General features: G+C 38.2%; 1 protein-coding gene across 7 annotated transcripts in view; it reads left to right on the top strand.

Annotated features, from left to right (window-relative positions):
- Nucleotides 1-18,517, top strand: part of RDX (radixin) — a 45,503-nt gene extending 26,986 nt beyond the window's left edge. For 4 of the 7 annotated variants that reach the window (XM_053969512.1, XM_053969520.1, XM_053969504.1 and 1 more), the window contains 8 exons: nucleotides 936-1,032; nucleotides 1,656-1,819; nucleotides 2,454-2,584; nucleotides 4,668-4,828; nucleotides 5,766-5,858; nucleotides 6,710-6,952; nucleotides 7,935-8,095; nucleotides 17,821-18,517. In XM_053969512.1, the coding sequence (XP_053825487.1) occupies nucleotides 936-1,032; nucleotides 1,656-1,819; nucleotides 2,454-2,584; nucleotides 4,668-4,828; nucleotides 5,766-5,858; nucleotides 6,710-6,952; nucleotides 7,935-8,095; nucleotides 17,821-17,857 (1,087 nt within the window). In that variant the 3' untranslated portion in view covers nucleotides 17,858-18,517. Of the gene's footprint in view, nucleotides 1-935; nucleotides 1,033-1,655; nucleotides 1,820-2,453; nucleotides 2,585-4,667; nucleotides 4,829-5,765; nucleotides 5,859-6,709; nucleotides 6,953-7,934; nucleotides 10,400-17,820 lie in introns of those variants that run through there. The other 3 variants (XM_053969528.1, XM_053969543.1, XM_053969550.1) reach the window with 1 other exon arrangement.
- Nucleotides 18,518-19,621: the final 1,104 nt, after the last annotated feature.

The following is a 19,621-nucleotide window of genomic DNA, read 5'->3' as shown; positions in this document are numbered from 1 at the left end:
CTGAAATGTAGAAAATACAAAGAATTTGGAAATAGAACAACAGACTTGCTCCTTTCTTTCTTTCCAAGCACTTGTTAGTAGTATCTGATGTCAACAGACTGTTCCCAGTTGTTTGAAGTTAAACATGATATGTCAAATTCCAGATGGGAGCAGTCAACTTCAGATGTATATACTCTGTAACAAAAATCTGTAAGCCTTAATTGCCATTAGATGGCAATATAACTCCTGAAAGCAGGAAATATTCAAAATTATCAGATCAGACTGAGCTATGACACAATTTTTTGGTATTTCCTGTCTCCTGATATTTAGCAATCAAATACTTAAATATTTTCTGCTATTTATAATTAAGATAATATGAACTGAAAAATCTTCTGCGCTGACAGAAAAATATTTACTGTTATGCAGTTGATGTATAACATTGTAACAATTTCTGAATTTAATGTATGTTGCTTAAGACACAAGGAAAATAAATTTAACTGGAATTCTGAAAATGTAAGAATGCAAATCTGAGCTAAACAGAAGTACAGTATGGCTGAAAGTTACTTTAATTTCAGTATTTGAAGTGTCAATTTCTCACATTTAAATAGTTACTCTTTGAAGTGAAATACAGTTGCCAATGCCATATAAGGAATGAGTACATTATCGTGATGTTTAGCATCTAGGTAATAGTAGTCACAAATCAAAATTCCTATTGTTGCAATGCCGTATAATTTATTAGAATGCAATTAATTTGATGGAATATTTGTAAAAAGAAAAATCTACCAAAATATGCTTGAAATGTTGTTAATGTGTACATTAAAACATAATGTTGTAAATGTAATATTCTAAATGTAGCCAAGTGTAATAGAATGATACAGACATAAGCCTTACTGAATTAATATATATACAAAGTGCACATCCTTGCTGCTTCTAATGAGAACTTTTTCTGTTTGAAGGCTGACACCCAAGATTGGTTTTCCTTGGAGTGAAATAAGAAACATCTCTTTTAATGACAAAAAATTTGTCATAAAGCCAATTGACAAAAAGGCCCCTGTAAGTAGTGTGTACAATAGTATCACTTGCTATATGAAGAGATTTAAGCCTGCAGGGACTTGCTCTGGCATTAAGGCATGAGTAAATATTGGTGACATTTATTACTTTTACTGATAGAATAGTCAGTAATCAAAAGAAAATGTTCATTTTAAAATATAGTATATTTATTTTCTCTCTTTTCATTCTCTTTGATACTCCTAAATTGTTGCAGGGTTTTAAGTCAACCAGTACTTTGTGATGTGTTGGAAAGACAGCATAAGATGCTAAATTTTCTACCTCTTTCCTCCTCTGTTTTTATTTTTGCTTTTTTTTTAAATTACAACAGCACATTTCATGAGACTTCCTAGGTCAAATGACTTTAGAATAGAGAATAGTCTCATTTAAAAAAAAAACGTAAATATTTTATATAAACCAGCTAATTTCTGGAGTATTCCAGGTGTAATTTTGAATTTATCTTACAAGTCTCTGACAGTAACTGGATTTATAGATTATGATGTTCACTTGCTCAAAATATCAAAATACTTGTGAATTTTCATTTAACCATTGCAAGCATGCAGTAATGCTTTGAATCCTAAGTGTGTTGTTTTAGTTTAATAGATATACTGGAATTACTTTTTTCCTAGGATTTTGTTTTTTATGCACCCCGTCTGAGAATTAACAAGCGAATTTTGGCACTGTGTATGGGAAATCATGAATTGTACATGAGGCGGAGGAAACCTGATACAATTGAAGTGCAACAGATGAAGGCCCAAGCTAGAGAAGAGAAACATCAGAAACAATTGGAAAGGTAATTAACAAACTTCCATGAAACAGAAAAAAATTCTACCTTTTTAAGAAGTCATAGAATATCGTATATCTTAGAATTCTAGAAAAAAAAGAGATCTGCTTTTCTGTCTGCACTGTGTATGCAGGTTTGTGAATTGGCATGGCTCCCCTGTCTTAATATAAAAACGTATCTTTTTTGAGCTTTCAGCACAGTAATAGTAGCTCTACTGTTGTTCCCTGTTATGTATTTTGTGCAAGTCTTACCTCTCTGTTGCTTGATTCTTAGGGAATTTTATACTCTACAGGTGAACCCTTAAAGCATGTTCAATGAAGAATGTCCTGGTTTACCTTTAATGTATTTTAAAAATACTGTCATACTGTGATCAAAATGTTGTCATTTCTAGCCCAGATGAAACATCATGCCTAAAATGCACATATAATTGTGGATTTGCCTGACTGAGCCATAACCAAGGTTGATTATCAATTCTGTTCATAAATTGTTCGTCTCTACAGTATTTTGAAGCAGAAACAGGATTAGAAGCATTTAAAATTGTCCTTCCATGATAGCTGAGTAAACTGAAAAATTTGCTACCTGCATCCAAAGATGTTTAATATGTTGGGGATTAAAAAAAAACCTTTTCACTATTTTTTTTCAGAGCACAATTAGAAAATGAGAAGAAAAAAAGGGAGATAGCAGAAAAGGAAAAGGAAAGAATAGAGCGTGAAAAGGAGGAATTAATGGAGCGCTTAAGACAAATTGAGGAGCAAACAATGAAAGCTCAGAAAGGTGAGGTCATAGATTTCTTAAATCTAGTTACAGTGTTTAGTTTAGCTGGGTAGTTCAGTTCCACGGTTCTTTTTGTATGTCAATGTGTTTTGTTACTTTGTGGGGAGGCTAAATTTGTTTTACTAATAGTAGCAAGAATTTAGTGGTGTTTTATTTGATATGAGAAATATTCTTTTTCAGTATTTAAATGATGGTGTGCATACTTTTGTCTGTATCTTTTTAATATAAAACCAATTTCTAATGTAGCAAAAGTTTTGATTTAGTAAAAAGAAAATTAATGCATACACAGTTCAACTCAATTATGAAATGCTTAAAGTGCTGAACAATTGGAGTTGAAGGGAGCAGGGAATTAGATGGGAAGATTCAAAGTACTTTATCTAGGATTTTTTTGAATTTAGCTTTTAATTTGGAAACTCCTTGTTCCTTCCTCCTTTCCTGTTCCCTTGTAAGATTTGAGAAATTGTCAGACATGAGTGACAAAACATGTAGTTTCACCAATCACAGTTCTTTGTGTTTAATCACCCTGTAGAGTCTCTGCCTCCGTGACTTCCCAGCCCTTCCTCTGCGTGATCTTTTTTTTTTTTTCCTCCCTACTTCAGGTTTGGTTCACATTCATAAAAGTTTTGTCACTCCTTTCTTTTCCTAACTCTTGGCTTCAAGAATCATAGAGAGAATCACTGATTAACTCTATGCGTAATAAAATAGATAAATTACATAAATTACATATGCCTGGCACTGCTCTCCAGCTCTACCCCTGCATTTTTCAGTCTTTCTTGGACACATCCAGACAGGTAACACACTAACTGTGCCATGGAATTGTTTAGGGAGAGCTATTTGGCCCAGGACAAAACAGTGTCAGAGTAATTCTGGAGGTTTGACAATGCACATTTTCTCATAACTTTGTGAGCAATACAGCCTAATTTCTCGTGCAATACAAAATGTTCATGTGTTGCTGGTCTTTTTAGCCTTCTATGCACACATGGGAAATATATATTTATATAAATGGTCTGTGTTAGTTTTGTGTTCTCCATCTTCATAGGAAGATCTGTTTGAGTAGTGTTTTTAAATAGTTTTATTTAATTTCTAGGTACTGCATTTGTAGAACACCACATACTTGTGATGCTGTTCCTTTAATTTTATAACTGAGATAGTAGTAGACCTGGGAGTGAAGAATAATGGTTGCATTACTACTTAAAACTAGAAGTACAAAGATGAAACATGTGTCGGCATATCTGGGAAGGTGTTTTTATAGTATTAAAGCTTGTGGTGAAGACAAATGGATTATTGGAAAAAATTAGTAGTTGTTTAGGTTTTCTGTTGGAGTCTATGAGAGCTGTGCCTAGCCAAGATCATAGAAGAAATTTTATCATTAGAACCAGCAAAGAACTTTAGAAAGACTTTTTTCATAGTCATCTAGCTTTTCTCATCAGGGGAGGAGTATAATTTTGTCTGTGTAAACCTAACCTTGCAGTACTCCTAGATTATTACTTCTTCATGTTTCACTAAGGGTTCCGCCATTTAGATTTCAATATTTTGCTATGCAGGCAGCTGAACAGCTATTATCTCTCCCTTGATTTAAATTTTTCCTCCTCTGATATACGAAGAATTTTTCTGACCCTTCCAGTGGGTATTAAGTCATTTTGCTGGAGGCTTGTGCCTAAATTTTCAGCTGCAATTAAGGAATCTGTCAGGCATTTCAATAAGAGTTTTTTTGCTTTCTTTAAGAGAGTGATTTAATGTACATGAAATATCCTTATGGTAGGAGCATGTGCATGTATATATACATGTATTTGGGTGTGTAGTTTTATCAGTGAGGTGACACTTTTCTGAAACACTAGGCTGTTAGAAATGTCAGGTGAGATGAAGTATACCCAAAGAATATCTTAAAATGAGAGGGAAACCAGACATGGAATGGAGCTCTGAGTAACGTGCTCAACAGCTTTTCTTAGCTTGAGATGGTCTTGTTATTCTTGGTTAGTGTTCTAGGTTACTTTATTTTGGGCATATTACAGCTGGTATCTGTGAATACATATGAGGAAGAGCTAGGTAATGATACCTTGTCTGTAAACTTTCCTCTTGGCAGAGCTAGAGGAGCAGACTCGAAGAGCTCTAGAACTGGATCAAGAACGGAAGCGTGCAAAAGAGGAAGCAGAACGCCTGGAAAAAGAGCGTCGAGCAGCTGAAGTAGCCAAAGCTGCTCTAGCCAAGCAGGCAGCTGATCAAATGAAGAACCAGGAGCAGCTAGTAAGAAACTTTATTTTTTACCTCAAAATAGGGTTAAAATTGGAAAAAACAGTTGAAAATTTAGCCTTTTCCCTTGTTTATGTCAAATGAAGAAGTACATTGAAAGACAAAAATACTTGAGATACTGTTACAGAGTGTTGTGGGAACTGTTTTAGAAAACTGCATTAGACTTGCCACAACTTTGCAAGGCAAAAATAAAACTCTGGACGACCAGATTTTATTAGAAAATAAAAGACGACCATCACCTTTCTGACTGACAACACTCATTACATTCTCTTTCTAATAGTCTCAGGCTTATCCAGCTGAGAGTAGCTTCCTTCTGCAGCCCACTGGGAAGCTTGATGGTGGTGGGGAGTTGGTGACACTGGGGTTTGCTGGGGTATTTTTATTGCTTTACCTCTCCTGTTGCCAGTATTTACAGTGTCTTTTTACATTGTGTTAGACTACTTCTAATTCAAGATTTGTGCATAATAATCAAGAAAGGCGTGAAAATAGAAGAGAAGATTTCTCAACTATAAATGAGTTTTTGATCTTCTGCAAACTTGGCACATAATTCTGATGGCAAGATTTAGCTTAATAGTACTGAGATTATGATCCAGAATCATAATCTTAATGGTAGAACCATCTAAGTTGTATTGGACTGAAACAGCCTGAAATGTAACATAATGAGTAGCTTGTAATGACAGCTTGCTGTTTCCCAGGAAGCTTTGGAAGTGCAGAAGATTTTTTTTTTTTTCCCCTGGACTTATTTCTGTTAGGGAAGAGTACTCTGATTCATTCCCTCTGGCATGTATGTTTAAAATTTCTATTTTTCACAGAGAAGTGGTGGATGGTAACTAACTCTTCAAGCTGGATCATAGCAAAGGCTCTGCTTTCTTCCACTGCAAAGCCAGACTGATACCAAATTAAAACTTCTTTGTTCTTTTGTTTGTTTCAGGCAGCAGAAATTGCTGAATTCACAGCCAAGATTGCACTTCTAGAGGAGGCCAAGAAAAAGAAAGAAGAGGAAGCTTCAGAATGGCAGCACAAAGTAATGAGCCCATGCTGTGTGAAGTCAAAATTTCAAAGAGACTGACGGAAATGAGTGCGGAAATCTCACTAGAAGTCCATGGGGTCAAATCTCTCTTTCTGTTAGGCTTCAGAAAAGTCTTTCTTAAAGGTTTTTGTCCTCCAGTCTACTGAAGCCAGCCTATGCTTCTGTTTAACTCATTTCTTGATATTACATAGTCATGAAGGGGGGGACATTCTCATTACAAAGGTATGGTCAAAGATTAGAAATTGCTACCTTTTGTGTGATGGTGAAATAGATTGGAGCTTCGTGTTAAGAGAGGAAAACACCTCAGGAGGGAGGTGTATAAAATCATGGGATTTGATGGAAAGCTGAACTAAAACAGTTAACAAAGGCATGTGAAATGCAGCTGGGCAAAAATTTAAAGCAGAATAATATCTCTTCATAAAATCTGTAATTAGCTGTGGAATGTGAATAGTTACTGTGCATCGGTTCCAAAAGGGTTTGAACAAATTTTCATAAGTTCTGGTTAAGTATGAAATTTGAAGTCATCACCTTTGATCTAGGAAATCTCTGAGCCTTAAATTAGCCTCCCTAAAAGGAGGCTAGGAAAGTTGGAAAACAACTGATATAATTGCCCTATTCTTTCACTCTTTTGTGTACTGCTGGAAATAGCTGGACCACTAGTACAGCTTATTTTGAGCCATATCTGCTTTTTACTCTGTGTCTCTATTTGACAATTTTCAGTGTGTAAGCTGGTCATGTCAGTTATAAAGAACAGTTTCATGTGTCTGAGAACATCTCCAATTTTTATTTTTCTGACTCTTGATAAATCCTTTAAAAAGATGCTAAGTACTGTTTACTGTATTTAGGCTTTTGCAGCCCAAGAGGACTTGGAAAAGACCAAAGAAGAACTGAAATCTGTGATGTCTGCTCCTCCTCCACCTCCACCCCCACCAGTTATTCCTCCAACAGAGAATGAACATGATGAACACGATGAGAACAATGCTGAAGCCAGTGCAGAACTGTCTTCTGATGGTGTCATGAATCACAGGAGTGAGGAAGAACGGGTAACAGAAACACAGAAAAATGAACGTGTTAAGAAACAGCTCCAGGTAATGAAGATTCATAGTTGTATCAGCACAATTCAGGCTTTGGGTTTTCATCCTTCTTTTGTAAGAAACTTCACTGATGTTATGGTCTGCCAAGGAAACAGCTTCTTTATAATTTATTAGATTTATTACCAGTTTACCAACCAATATTGTTCATAGTATTCTAGAAATGGAATATATAACAAGATTGGATGTAAGATTGTGCTTTATAGCTTTAAAGTGTAAGTAGGCTGCTGCATTGGCCAGTAAATGTTTCTAATAATTACATGATTTACTCTGCATGTTAAAACATCATGTTTTCCTTTTTCAATACCAAAACTAATTAAGTGGTATGAACAGATGCTTGCTTGGTAGTATTTGTTTGTTTGTAGTCACTCATAGGTGTTGTAAGTGCAAAAACTCAAATTACACCCATTTTGGATTATTCTTATTTCCCTAAAACTAAGCAATTCCTCTGAGGCTAAGTCTTATCCCTTGAAGCATAATAATCTATAGTAGTGGTAGCCCTTTTACTCGTTACAAAATGTTTATTTGGGAAGAAAACAGAAGAAAAGGAAAGCTGCTACTTTGTCTGACAGCATTGTCTTAGTAGCCTGTATGTGTAGTATTCTTGCTTGGTCAGTCACTGACCAGATAAGGGAGATAAGTCTTTAGTTACAGAAAAATTGAAGAATAGGGTTGTTTTCCTGCTTTATCCTGCTGGTCCCTTTCTGCTTGGATTTTATGGTGTATGAGGCTTTTTTTTTTAAATATAGTTTGATGTTTACACTCGTGTAAGGAAAGAATCCTATGCTCTCCTTATCTTTCCTTCTGCATTCCTTCTAATAGACCTAACAACTTGTTGAGTTACTGATAGCACAACAAGCATCCCATAGGTTGGCATTCAAGAAATTCTTATCCAGATTGCAGAATAGCTGTTATCAGAAACTCCAGAACTGTTAAAGGATTAGTCAAAGCACTTAAATTCAAATATTTTATTCAACAGGCTTTAAGTTCAGAGTTGGCTCAAGCCAGAGATGAAACCAAGAAAACACAAAATGATGTCCTTCATGCTGAGAATGTTAAAGCAGGCCGCGATAAGTACAAGACTCTCCGGCAAATCCGACAAGGCAATACAAAGCAGCGTATTGATGAGTTTGAAGCAATGTGAGAGCTGGTATTTTGCATATATGTTCCTCGTAAAGCTGAACCACCAACAGAGAAAAAAAGCAGGCCTTTGCAGATTTGATGGATTGCACCCCACTTTGCCAAAGCACTTAATACCAGGTTGACTACAGTGACTAGAAGACAAATTTAGGGGAAGCTATTCAACAGTAAGGCAGTCTGTTAGCCCTAGGTTTTGGGTGGGGGGAGGGTGTAGAGGTTAATAGCAGGTTTTTCCCCATTGTGTTTTCAGTTTCATTGTTTGTTTGGTTTTTTTTTCCCCCCTTTGGAAACAGATGTGAAGTATATAATGACTGACAAGTGTATATATGGCTTAAACAGTAAAAAATGGAAAGAAGAATGGAACTGTGCCTAAACTGGATAGGTACTATTTCAGTATGAAGTTTGAAATTAGTTTTCAATGTAGCTACTCCATTAAGAGTTTAATACTGCTCACTTTCAGTTTTGGTTTTTTTTCCTTGTTTTGTTTTGGGGAATTTTGTGAGGTTTTTTTGGTTGTTTGTTTTTTTTTTTTTTCCCAAGTGAAATTCTGTGGTGTTTCATGTCCTGTCATCATTGATGGTTTTCTTTGCCTGCCTGTTCACAAAGGTCTGGATGGCAGGTGGTAGTTCCAGGAAATGTTTTTAAATGGAACACTACCTGTGGGCAGCACATGGCTGCTGATAGGCTTGAGTAAGTATTGCTTTTCCTAGCTGATTCTTTTAGATGTGCAAAATGTTCCAATGCAGCAAAGAGGGAAAAAAAATAAACAAAGCTTAATGTGCTATTTGCTTGTAATTATTTTATTTGCAGTAGGGAAACCTGGACCTTTCTGGCAAGGGAGCATATGAAAACATCAGTCCCAGGGAGGGGACAGTATCCTACCTCACTACTATGTACATGATGACTGGTCCTTCAAACACCATGAATAAAACTGTTCAAATTGACTGTCACTACAGAGTAACATTAAAGATTGCTAGGAGCCCTTACTCCTAGGGTTTTATTTTGCTTTATTATGGATTTATAGTGCTAAGTACGGTCTAACTGCCTTCTGTTGAGTTTAAATTGTAAAAGCATCTGGTGTGTTTTAAAGCTGTAACCTGTCACTGGTATACTATATTCTGGGATGGGTGTAGAATGTGTTTGTCAGTCAGTTTGGGTTTCAAATACAAAATTAAACTTCCCAGAATAGGAGTAAAAGTGTTTGTAGCTTCAGTTTTCAGTGAAGCTGGTATTGTAATTGTCATATCTGATGTCAGATTATTAAGTTCTTTCCCTCTTGAAAAGGAAACCTGCTCTTTTGAGAAATTTGCTTAGAAATTGAACTTTACTAATAACTTTACAGTTAATGTGGACTTCAGTTACTCCCTATGTTAGAGTACCCTAATAAATATCAACAGTGCAAGAACCTAGGTTTCTCTGAGGATGGTTCAGCTTTTTTTCTGTTTGATATTATGCACTCATAAATTTACACTTATCTATTAAAATTTGCCATTTTATTAAACATTTTTTTCATGCACAGTAGGTCTAAATTCCTCATGAACAGTCCAACTAAGTTTGTTTTTTTATTTTGCAGAGTAAAAGTTTGGCTATGTGGGGTGACATCATGAAAATAGATACATTAAATAGATACATTAATATATTTTTGGTTTGTGGGGCTAAACATATCTGCTTGACCTTGAAGACTGATGTGCAGATGCTGTGCACATGCTTCAAAATGCTGCTTGGTGGAAGTTGGTGTTTCAACTTGCAGTGCATTGCAAGAACAGTTTTTGTTTCACAGGCTTCATACACCGAAGCTTAAGCAAATTTCTGAAGTATTTGAACAGTTTGCCATGGCAGGTGAAATACTGTGCTTCCAATGAGTTTTCATTTTTCCCTGAAAAATGTGCACTAACACTGATCTATTAGTTTCAGTGTTGGGAAAAAACACCAGTAAAGATTGTTTTTCATAAATCTACAACATGTAGAGTAGGGCTGAATGGATTAGATCCATTTATAAAGCTTGTGGTTTTGTTTTTGTTTTTGTTTTTTTTTTTTTAAATTCAAACAACCAGGAACAACCATTTTATAATACAGGTTTTCACAATGAACAAAGTGGTAATAGCTGCTGTCACCAGCAGTTGGAAACACTTACTGGTGCAGAAATACTAAGAATACATCTAATGATTACTCGGTCAAGTAATTTTCCACTTGCTTTTTCCTTTAGCATCATGTTTTGTGTTGTACAATTAAGCTACAATTACATCTACTATTTTGGATAACGTTCATTGGTTAACAATAAAGAGATACAGTTAATTTCTCTGAGGTCCATTGTTGTTATTTAATGCCCTGTTTTTCTGACAGCTTTACCGAGCACAGTCCAATAGCCTCTCGTCCCAGAGCAGTGTATAAATTTTGATCATCTTTTTGTTTCACACTCTGGTCAGAATGAAATAAAAAAAATCAAATTGTATCCCTAGAGAATGGTATTTTGCTTAAGAAATTACCACATACATTTAGGAGGAAGCACTGGTGTTTGTTGATTCAAAACAGGATGTGAATCATCACAGCAAATTTGCTGTCTTGAGAACAGAAGGTAATTTGGCCATATAAGAGCTCTGTGGGTAATGTAAGAACTTTCAATCACTGCCTACATATTGCTTACTCCCAGGTAAAGTGAAATTTAGTTTAATGGGTCTATATCTTAATTATTGTGAAACCTTGATCTGTTTGGTTGGGGTTTTTTTTGATACTGTGCCTTATAGTAGACAGTGCTGTCAAACACATGCATGACCGTGTGTTTTAAAGAATGGCAAGTTAATGGGCTTTTTCATTTCTCTAATACACTTGAAAAAGACAGGAACAGTCCCATGTAAATAGATGTACAAATAACCTGCTAAAATGTTCTCACATAAATTAGCCTGCCATTCTGTTCTCTCTTGAATTTGTTTGGCCTTGCACTCAGTACAAGCACGAGACCCTATCTATTGCTCCATAGGGCAGAATTGACATGAGGAATTAAAACTTGGTACTTGTAAATGTGCATATTTCTAGTTTGATACTTCCCTTTTGTTGGAGCCCCTCCTGCTGAAGCCTTAGCTCTGAGGTTTCTCACTTGTTAGAGAGCTTCTGCATAGGTATGTAGCTCCCCAATAGTGTGGTTGAAAGGGGAGGCAAGTGCTTTGAAAGACTGGTTTTTCAAAAATATGCTCTTGTGTTGGAGAGAAAAACATGCAAAATAGAGCCACTATTTACAGACTATTACAATCAAACAGAATGCCTTGTTGTGCAAGAAGATATTCTGTCTTCTTGAAATAGTCCATTCTACACATCCAAACCTGCATTTTCTGTCACTTGTACCAGTTTGGAAAGCATTATAGTGCTTTTGCATTTTTTCTTAAAATGTGTCCTCTAGGGTTTTTCAGATTACCTGCTTTGAGCACCTCTGAGGAGAAAGGAGGTTTGTTCTAAATGAAGTATTTCAAACTTCTGAATAAAAAGTACCACAAATATTTTCTCTAATTTTTTAAAGAAAATATAGAGATTAAAATAATTAAAACCTTTTGCTTTTGAAGAGGAACTTTTATGCAAGCATTTTCTGTGTCTGTCTACATATGGATAATCTAAAAAGTTGTTCTGCCCAAGACATCAGGGATTTTAACAATCATCATGTATCCAAGTGGGCTGAGGTAGTTGATCCTGGTGTTTGTAAATATACTTAGCATAAAAATGGCAACATAGTTGAAAGCTTCCTTACAGAAGAGTAAAGTTCATTTATTAATAGAAGTTGTCTCATACATGTAATTTAATTTATCTTGGCTGGGAGATAATGTTTTCCTGGAAAATGTAATACGTGTCAATGTATCAGCATATAAGCTGTGGTTATTTCTTTGACCCCCTTGGGGCACATTCTGCTGTTTGTGCTTGTAGGTGGAGGGTACCTGTTTCCCAGTGGGAATGCTCTGCTGCCTGGGTGGCTGAGGAAGGTGCTTCTGGCTGGCGGCCGTGGGCACCTGCCAAGCGCCATGTCCCACTGCTCCGTTCCCAATCAGCACAGTCCAGTGCCTTTCCTCCCCACAAAATTGGTCTACAGGCAGGAGAGTTCTGCCTGGCTGCTCCTTTTCACAGTCTGAGGACCCAGTCAGCAGCAAGGGGCAACTTAAAGCTGAAGGGTAGAGGGCAATGGTAGAAGGCTCAGAGAGGGGAGAAAACCCCAAATGCAAATGTGCACTAGATTCCCTTACTGGCACATTTATTTACTTGTGTGGAGGATTCCTTTTCAGTATAGCCCTGTGGCAGGTGTGTGACCGGTAAACTGTTTAGCAAATTTAGCAGCCAATTTTCTGGAGCAAGTTGCACTTTTCATTTCACTGAGCTGAGTCTTGATCCCTAGGCATAGGCCAGTTGCCTGATTTTGTTTTGATTCATGGAGTTTGTCACTTGTGTTCGCTTTATTGTCTGAGTTGATAAACTGCCACTTTGGCGTGCTGTTAAAGAAGCTTTGCTTTGCTTTGCCTTTTTTTCCTTCCTCCCACCCAAGAGATTGCTGCCATATCAAATGTATATGTTTTGTTCAGTGTGAATGAAGTGGATTCACCAAGCTCAAAAGACTTTCTCACCACGCAATCAAATTTCTTCAGAAAGGACCACAATACTTGCAGCAGTGCCTGAGGAAGAGACAGATTATGCCCATATAGCTCATAGTTTAGGGAACGACAAAATTAGCAGGAGGAAACAGAAGCATTTTGAATTGCTGGTATTCCATGAGGTGTTTATATTGGCTTTTGTAAATAATATGTCAAGAGTGTTTCTGTTCACAGCAGTAGGCTTTAGGCAGCAGAAGAAACAAGGGGAGATGGAAATGCACATCAAAGGAGGCGGCCTGGTTGGTGCAAATGTTCCTAATGCACGTGTGCATAAGAGTTAATGTTTCCTGTGCTCTGGATAAGTGGATCAGGTGAAAAGAGATCAAGCTCAGAGGTAGGACAATTGCACTGCTTTTTCTGCTTATTTGTTTTTGGGTTTTTTAATTTGTTTCTTTGTTTGCTTCTAAGCTACCTTATTTGCAGAGGAGGAGTTGCCATTATTTGAAGGCTTTTAGAAAACCTGCTGCCCAGCACTTAAAGGTCTTGGAGTTCTTAAGGCCACGTGCTCCCAGCCTGGCTGCTGTGTTATAGTTATAACTTCCTCTGCGGTGTGGTAATTTTGCCCCAGTACATTTCTGCAGGGCCACGAGCTGTGCCACATTCAGGGTTCTGCTGCCCCACTGCTTGTTCCAGCAACAGGAAACCCATGTGTGCCCCCGTGAAACAGTAACCGCTCCACAGCCCTGCAGCTGCCTGCACTCCGCTCAGTGGGATCTTGTATCCACAGCTCCCTACAGCCTCAGCTTTCACACCTCTTATTCACCCTCGATTTCTTCTTTAAACTTGATACAGTATTTAACTTCTTAATCTGTGCCTTCAGTAACATTCTGCTAAACTAAGTTTAGGGTGAATGGTTGATGTCAATGCTTTCAATGCTACTGTGTCAAATGATTTCTTAAAATATATAAACGAGCCACACTTTTATTCAAATAGCACTTCTGATTAATTAATTATCTCTGTGAATATGGTAATTGCAGTTGTGTTGCCAGAAAGAGATTCATTTGCATTGAGACCGAGGCTCAGAACTTTTCTGCCAAGTCCATTTCAGTCTTCAGCAAAGTCGAGAAATAATATCCAGAATAGACAGATGAGTCAATCCTGACTCTGCCTTTATTGCTGGGAACAAATTCATTTACATCCAAGTGAGCAGATTCAGTGTTTGAGATTCAGGCAACCTTGTTCACACACCCGAAAAAAACAAAAAAAAATTTAAGAAGTCTTCACTGTTTGTTTCATGTCCTTGATAGTGTTTCTTCAGTTTAATTCACCTTTTGAATTCTTGGATCTCTTCTCTTGTGAACAATGTTTTGGGCATCTGTCTCGCTGCTCAGTGCCGGTTGTACTTTTCCATACCATTTGGAAACGCAGCTCTTTCTTCTTTTGCATTTGGGATCTTAGTGTTGTTTTCAGCAAAGCCAGTGAACTTAGTGTTGTTTTCAGCAAAGCCAGCTGAGGTTCAGCTTTGAGCCTAGCTCTGCTCACATGCACAAGGGAGCACGTGGGAGAGAGAGAAACTCTGTGCGTTCATTGTGTAGCTTGTCTGGCTGTCTGGACTAGGCAGGAGAAAGCACTGGAGCAGGATGGTTATTCCCGCTCAAACAGCAGAGCTGTCAGGCACAACTGCATGGTGCTGCAGCTTTGCTTTTCTGCACAACAGGTGTCCTGGATGTAAAAATAAAAATTAAAGGGAAAAAAAAAAAAAAAAGCAGCCATTAAATAGTTGGTTTTTCCTATGGAGTCCTAAATAAGGCTTATTTATTGTTATATTCCTGTCTGGCTTGAACCTTCTCTGCAGGTCACTCTTGTAAAAGCTGAACTCATCTATAGCATAAGCACAGATACCTGAGAGCGGGAGTCAGGTATCCCATGGTTCTTCATACTCCCCTGTGGTCCTGATTTAGGGCAAATCTGGGAGAAAACTTCCAAAGGAGTTCCTCTAGAAAGCAAATTCAAGTGGCCCCTCCCCCAGCTGGTTCAGGAAAATATTTCCTTGGAGCAAAGTGGAAAAAACTGTTTATTTAACAGGCAAAGCATTCACCAGCACAAAAAAAAAAAAAAATAAACAATATTAAACAATAAAACCTCTCGCTGCTCCAAAGAGATGACAGACTCAGAAAGGTCCCCTTCATGGGCTGTAGCTCAGCTCACTCAGTCTCTTACCAGTCCCTCTGGTGCTGGAAATGCTGCAGCCCAAGCCCAGCCTGGTGGGCCACAGGTGCAAGCTGCCGGTGCTCCTCTGGATGTTCAGTCCAGAACAGGTTTAAACAGCTCCAGGAAAAAGAAAACCCACAGTCCAGGAAACTTCTCTACCTCAGCTAGCTAAAACTAACTACAAGCAGAGCATAGCTCTGTCCCACTGTCTGTCCATCCTCCGCAGACAACCCAGTCCAGGAGCAGGAATGTGGAGGAGTGAGTGCAGTTCTGGAAACAAACTGCGCACTTCTCGTCTCCCTCTCTTTGCTCTAGGAACCAGTCTTAAAGGTGTAAAACTTATTTCTGGGCTAAACAGATGAATGGGGATATAAGCATCATAAAGTCAGCCCAGGACACTTGTCTGTAAAAAGCAGTGGCAGGTGTGGGGGAAAAATACCTGTCTCTGTTCATTTTAATAGAAGGCCATGAAAATAAATTATGGAATTCTGCTTCTTTCTAGCAGTGGCTTCTGTATGCTTTGGGATGGTCCTTTCATATGTGCTTCTCCCTGTCTTTGAGCTGGTTCTTACATCTCACTTTCTTTGCTGCTTTACTGCTTGGTTTGGGCTTGTCTCTGTTTTGTTGTTTTCTTTTTTTTTCTTATTGCTAACGTGTCATGCCTTTTATTTCATCTGAAGAACAGATTTCAGTTTACATCACTGACAGTTTCAATGCAATTAAATAACTTTGTTTCAATATGAGAATGTAAATTAGGACAGGGAAGGAAGATGTTGCATAATTATTAGTTTAAAAACACTGTGAGAGTAAGTTTAAGCCAGAAGTCCTAGCAAAAAAATATGGTGCACTTAGCTAACTAATGAGACCTTAGACTCAAGGTAAAAAATGGAGGCAGACAGCTAGGTATGGCAAGGTGGACTTCTCAAAATGAATTCATGATAGAAAAGTACTTTGGTAAAACTCACGTGGCTTTTTATTTATTTGCACTTGCTGGATTATTTTGAGAGCACTGGAGAAGAAAATACTGAATCATTCTTCAGTCATGTTTCCCTTAATTACTTCTGTTTGTGGCTTATTCCACCTATTTAAGAGTAAAAATGCTTTTTTTTTTCCTCTCCAGCAATTTTGTAAAATTATGTTTTGTCTGTGACACTGAAATTATCTTTGCAATCTGGAGCTTAATGGAAGAAACTATTTTCTGAGGGAAAGGTATTTGTTTTGTGTTTAACTGAGCTCGATAATTTATATGTATATATATATGCACATATATATTAAAAATATATATATAGCATGTTTAAACTGGAGATTTCTAGTACAGCATATGGCATCAGGCCTTGTAATGGCTGTATTAAAGTGAAATGTACAAGCTGCTACTTATAGGAACTTAGATTTTAAATAGTTTTAAAAATGAGACCTTTTAAAACTGTGTTTAAAATACAATTTAAAAAATATCACAGCAGGCAGAGTGAATATGGTTCAGTTTTGTTCTTGATCTCAAAATCAAATCTGCTTGTCTGCATGTTTGATTTTAGCCACCTGTGAAAGCCAGCTGCTCCTGGGGATCTCTTGGTACCAGGAAAAATTTCACTGGTTTCAGTAGTGCCTTCCCCAGCCTACGGTTTCACTCACTGACAGAAACCTGTTTCTTCTCCCCACCCATGTCCAGGAATTGCTGTCAGACTTTTAAAACACCAGTCTTAACCACATGCCTTATTTGCTTATGGTCAAGTCCTGGAAGTTCTTTCTGACTTTCTGTGCCAGAAAATGATCTGTGAGGGAAACAGGCTGTGGTATAGAATTTTGAAGTTCCTACACATTACATGCTGTACCTGCAGTCATAAATGGAAAAAAAAATGGTATTGAAGGCGTCTTTGTTTTGAAAGCTGCTTATTCCCCATGCTTACTAATATCAAAGAGAATTTGGTTGTTTACTGTTTTTCCTGATTAATTTTGAAGAGTATTATGATATATAGCTACTTACAGCTGAAGTGTTTCTTTCTTTAAACAATCAGAATGAGGTGTTCACAACAAAGGAAGATTCACATAGGGAGGTTGAGTATAAAATACTGGTAATCCTTTGCCTAGTCATAATATATTTAAGGGGGTCATTCTCCAGAAGGAAAGCAATTTTCAAGCCACTTCAACAATGCTTTTATGTAAAACTCTACATGGAAAATACAAATTTTTGAAATGTGTCTCCACTCAAGTAAGTTCTGACTCATTGTAATGATTTCCACCAGAGAACTTTAAACTTCAGGAGAGAAATAAAATTGAAAGAGATTCTTTATGCTGTCCTCACTTTTTTCTCCGAAAAGGCTCATGCAGAGGAACAAATGGAATAAACTAAACGGCAGAGCTTACACAGCAAACAGCACGTGTGCTGTGCTAAAAGGAAAATATGTCTGAAATCATACTGGCTGTGATTGAATGTTCTACAAATATGTCCTATATTTGGTGTATTTGTGCACAAGGCATTTTATTTCAGCCATCTTTGGGAGCAGTTTTAACACAATCTGCGTTGCACTCACATGTGGTTTGTGTTACCTGCAAGAGCAGATTGGTCCTTTAAAACTACCCCGTGGGTGGATTTTCAGTTAGGTTCTTTGTAGTGCTAGAATTTTATACCAAAACTGAACTGCTATGTGCAAAAATTTGGCATAGAAGAGTACATAGAGAGTTGGACCTGCTCTTCAAGCTGAAAACCTGTGAAGATGGGTTCTGGGTGTCCCTGGGTGCCTTGGCCACAAGAATGGTGTGTTTCTGAAATCACTGTGTTTCTGATGCTGCCTCGTTCTGCTGACACCTTAGGAAAAAAATTCAGTCAGAAATTAAATATGGAATAGCTATAGGAAGTGAAGTATGGCTCATATGATGTTGCTGCATATTTCTGTCTATTGTTTAGTATCCTTTTGCTAAATCTATTTGATCTCTCTGTGTCTTTCTGTGCAGGTTACAAAAGTACGATCTCTTGCAACCCTTAGGATAGGAGCAAGGTAAAGATCTGCAGAAGACCTGGGGTCTGCCAAGGCCTGCTATTGCACTTCTGTAAATCTGGACAGTGTACAGTGCTTTAAATTAGGTGCCCGGTCTGTGAAGAGTTTTTGGAAGGACCAGGAAGTGCTGTTACAACATTTCATTAGTGTTTGATTCTCTCATGGTCTCTAAATCTTTCCTTTGTTGTCTTTTCCCAGGAGAAAATTAGCTTATTGACGTATTTTAAGCTGTTGTTCTTTCCAGGAAAACAGGAAATAATACTAATGTGTTAATCTTTAACTTGTAATGGGATGTGCTAGAGTAATGTGACCCTTCAAAATGCTTGGGGCATCCTGTAGGCTTTGTCCACAAGTGATGTAGTGTGGAAAGCCTGACTTATATCCAGCCTGGGTAAAGTAAAATGACAATAGATACTTTCCAAGTTTTATTGGTTTTCTACACAATTTCTAATAGCCTTGATGATACCTGAAAAGTGTCAGATAATTTTCTAATGTAAAAATCCCAGTTTAATATGTCTGTATATACATTCCCAGTGTAAGCACCCGTTGCTCCTTGCCTTTTTGTATGCTGTCAGGATGTGCATACTGTGTATACGTAATTGCTGGACTGTGCACCCTGCACAAAAGCCTGAATAAATGGGTTTTAACATTCATCCAAAGAATCACTATTCATTTGATGATCAGTGATGCTTGGGGATTTTCTTTCACTTCTCTGAGAAGTTTTACTTCATTTTGTAGCACCAATCCAAAGTGGAGTTTCCAGGTAAATAACTGGTAAGCCAATGAGAGGCTTTAGTTACAAAGAATGGATTACTCTTGAAGGAAAAGAGAGCTGGTAATTAAGGAAGCTGCTGAGTAGATACCCGAATTATTCTCAAATCCAGCTAGCAGCCCCGGGAATATACCAAACCTTGGTATATTCCTCGGAGTGAGCTTTGTGTTCCTTGCAGTGCTGTCTTGCACAATGGCCTCCTGCACTGGGAACTGTGCCAGTAGATCCGTCAGAGGACTTGGATCTGAAGCAGCAGCTGCTAAAGCCTCCGGCATGTGCCCAAAATCATTGGGTGATAACTGCCCAAGGAAGAAGCTGCCCCGGGGCTCTGCGGCATCCCACGGACCTGGGACCTGCCTTGGAGCTGCTGCTGTGCCTCCAGCAGCCCTCCAGCTTGGCTGAGGAAGGAGGGGCTGCGTGCCCTGGGCTCTTCACCTGGCAGGGTTGGGAGCCACATCCCCCACACCTCAGGGCTGCAGGTGGGTAGGGTGGGCAGTGGGTCGTGGCCAGGCTCCTGCTGAAACCCTTGCAGAGACAGGGGCTGTTGAGAAGGAAGCCTCCCCTGCCTCTGACTGGCACACCACCAGCTGAAACAAGACCCTGGCTCAGCCCTTGGAAGACAAGGTTTTGATTTAGGATGCCAAGAGGAACATAAAATCCAAAGCTGTGGAGTTCCAGGGTCTGATTTGCACACATAGGCCAGCTCTGGGGTCTTGAGACTGGCTTGCTCAGCACTTGAGTTATTATTTAAAATTGTTTCTGCGGCCTCCCTCTCCCTGCATGACCCATGTGGGGGCTTAGAGATGTTCCTGCTGCTCAGGGGACCAAGGCACAGTGGCCTCCCTGAGTTTTATGTTTAGCAAGTGTTTCTGCAATAGCTGCTGCTTGGAGCAGCCTTCGTTAGGACTGTGCTTGCTTCAGGTACCAACAGTTAAAGGTAGTAAAACCCTTTTGTGCAACTATTTCTTTAGTACCACCACAAAAT

This window comes from Vidua macroura, chromosome 2 (assembly GCF_024509145.1).
Source record: "Vidua macroura isolate BioBank_ID:100142 chromosome 2, ASM2450914v1, whole genome shotgun sequence".
Lineage (NCBI taxonomy): Eukaryota > Metazoa > Chordata > Aves > Passeriformes > Viduidae > Vidua > Vidua macroura.
Note: the sequence above shows the minus strand (reverse complement) of the source record. Positions and strands in the feature narration are given on the sequence as shown.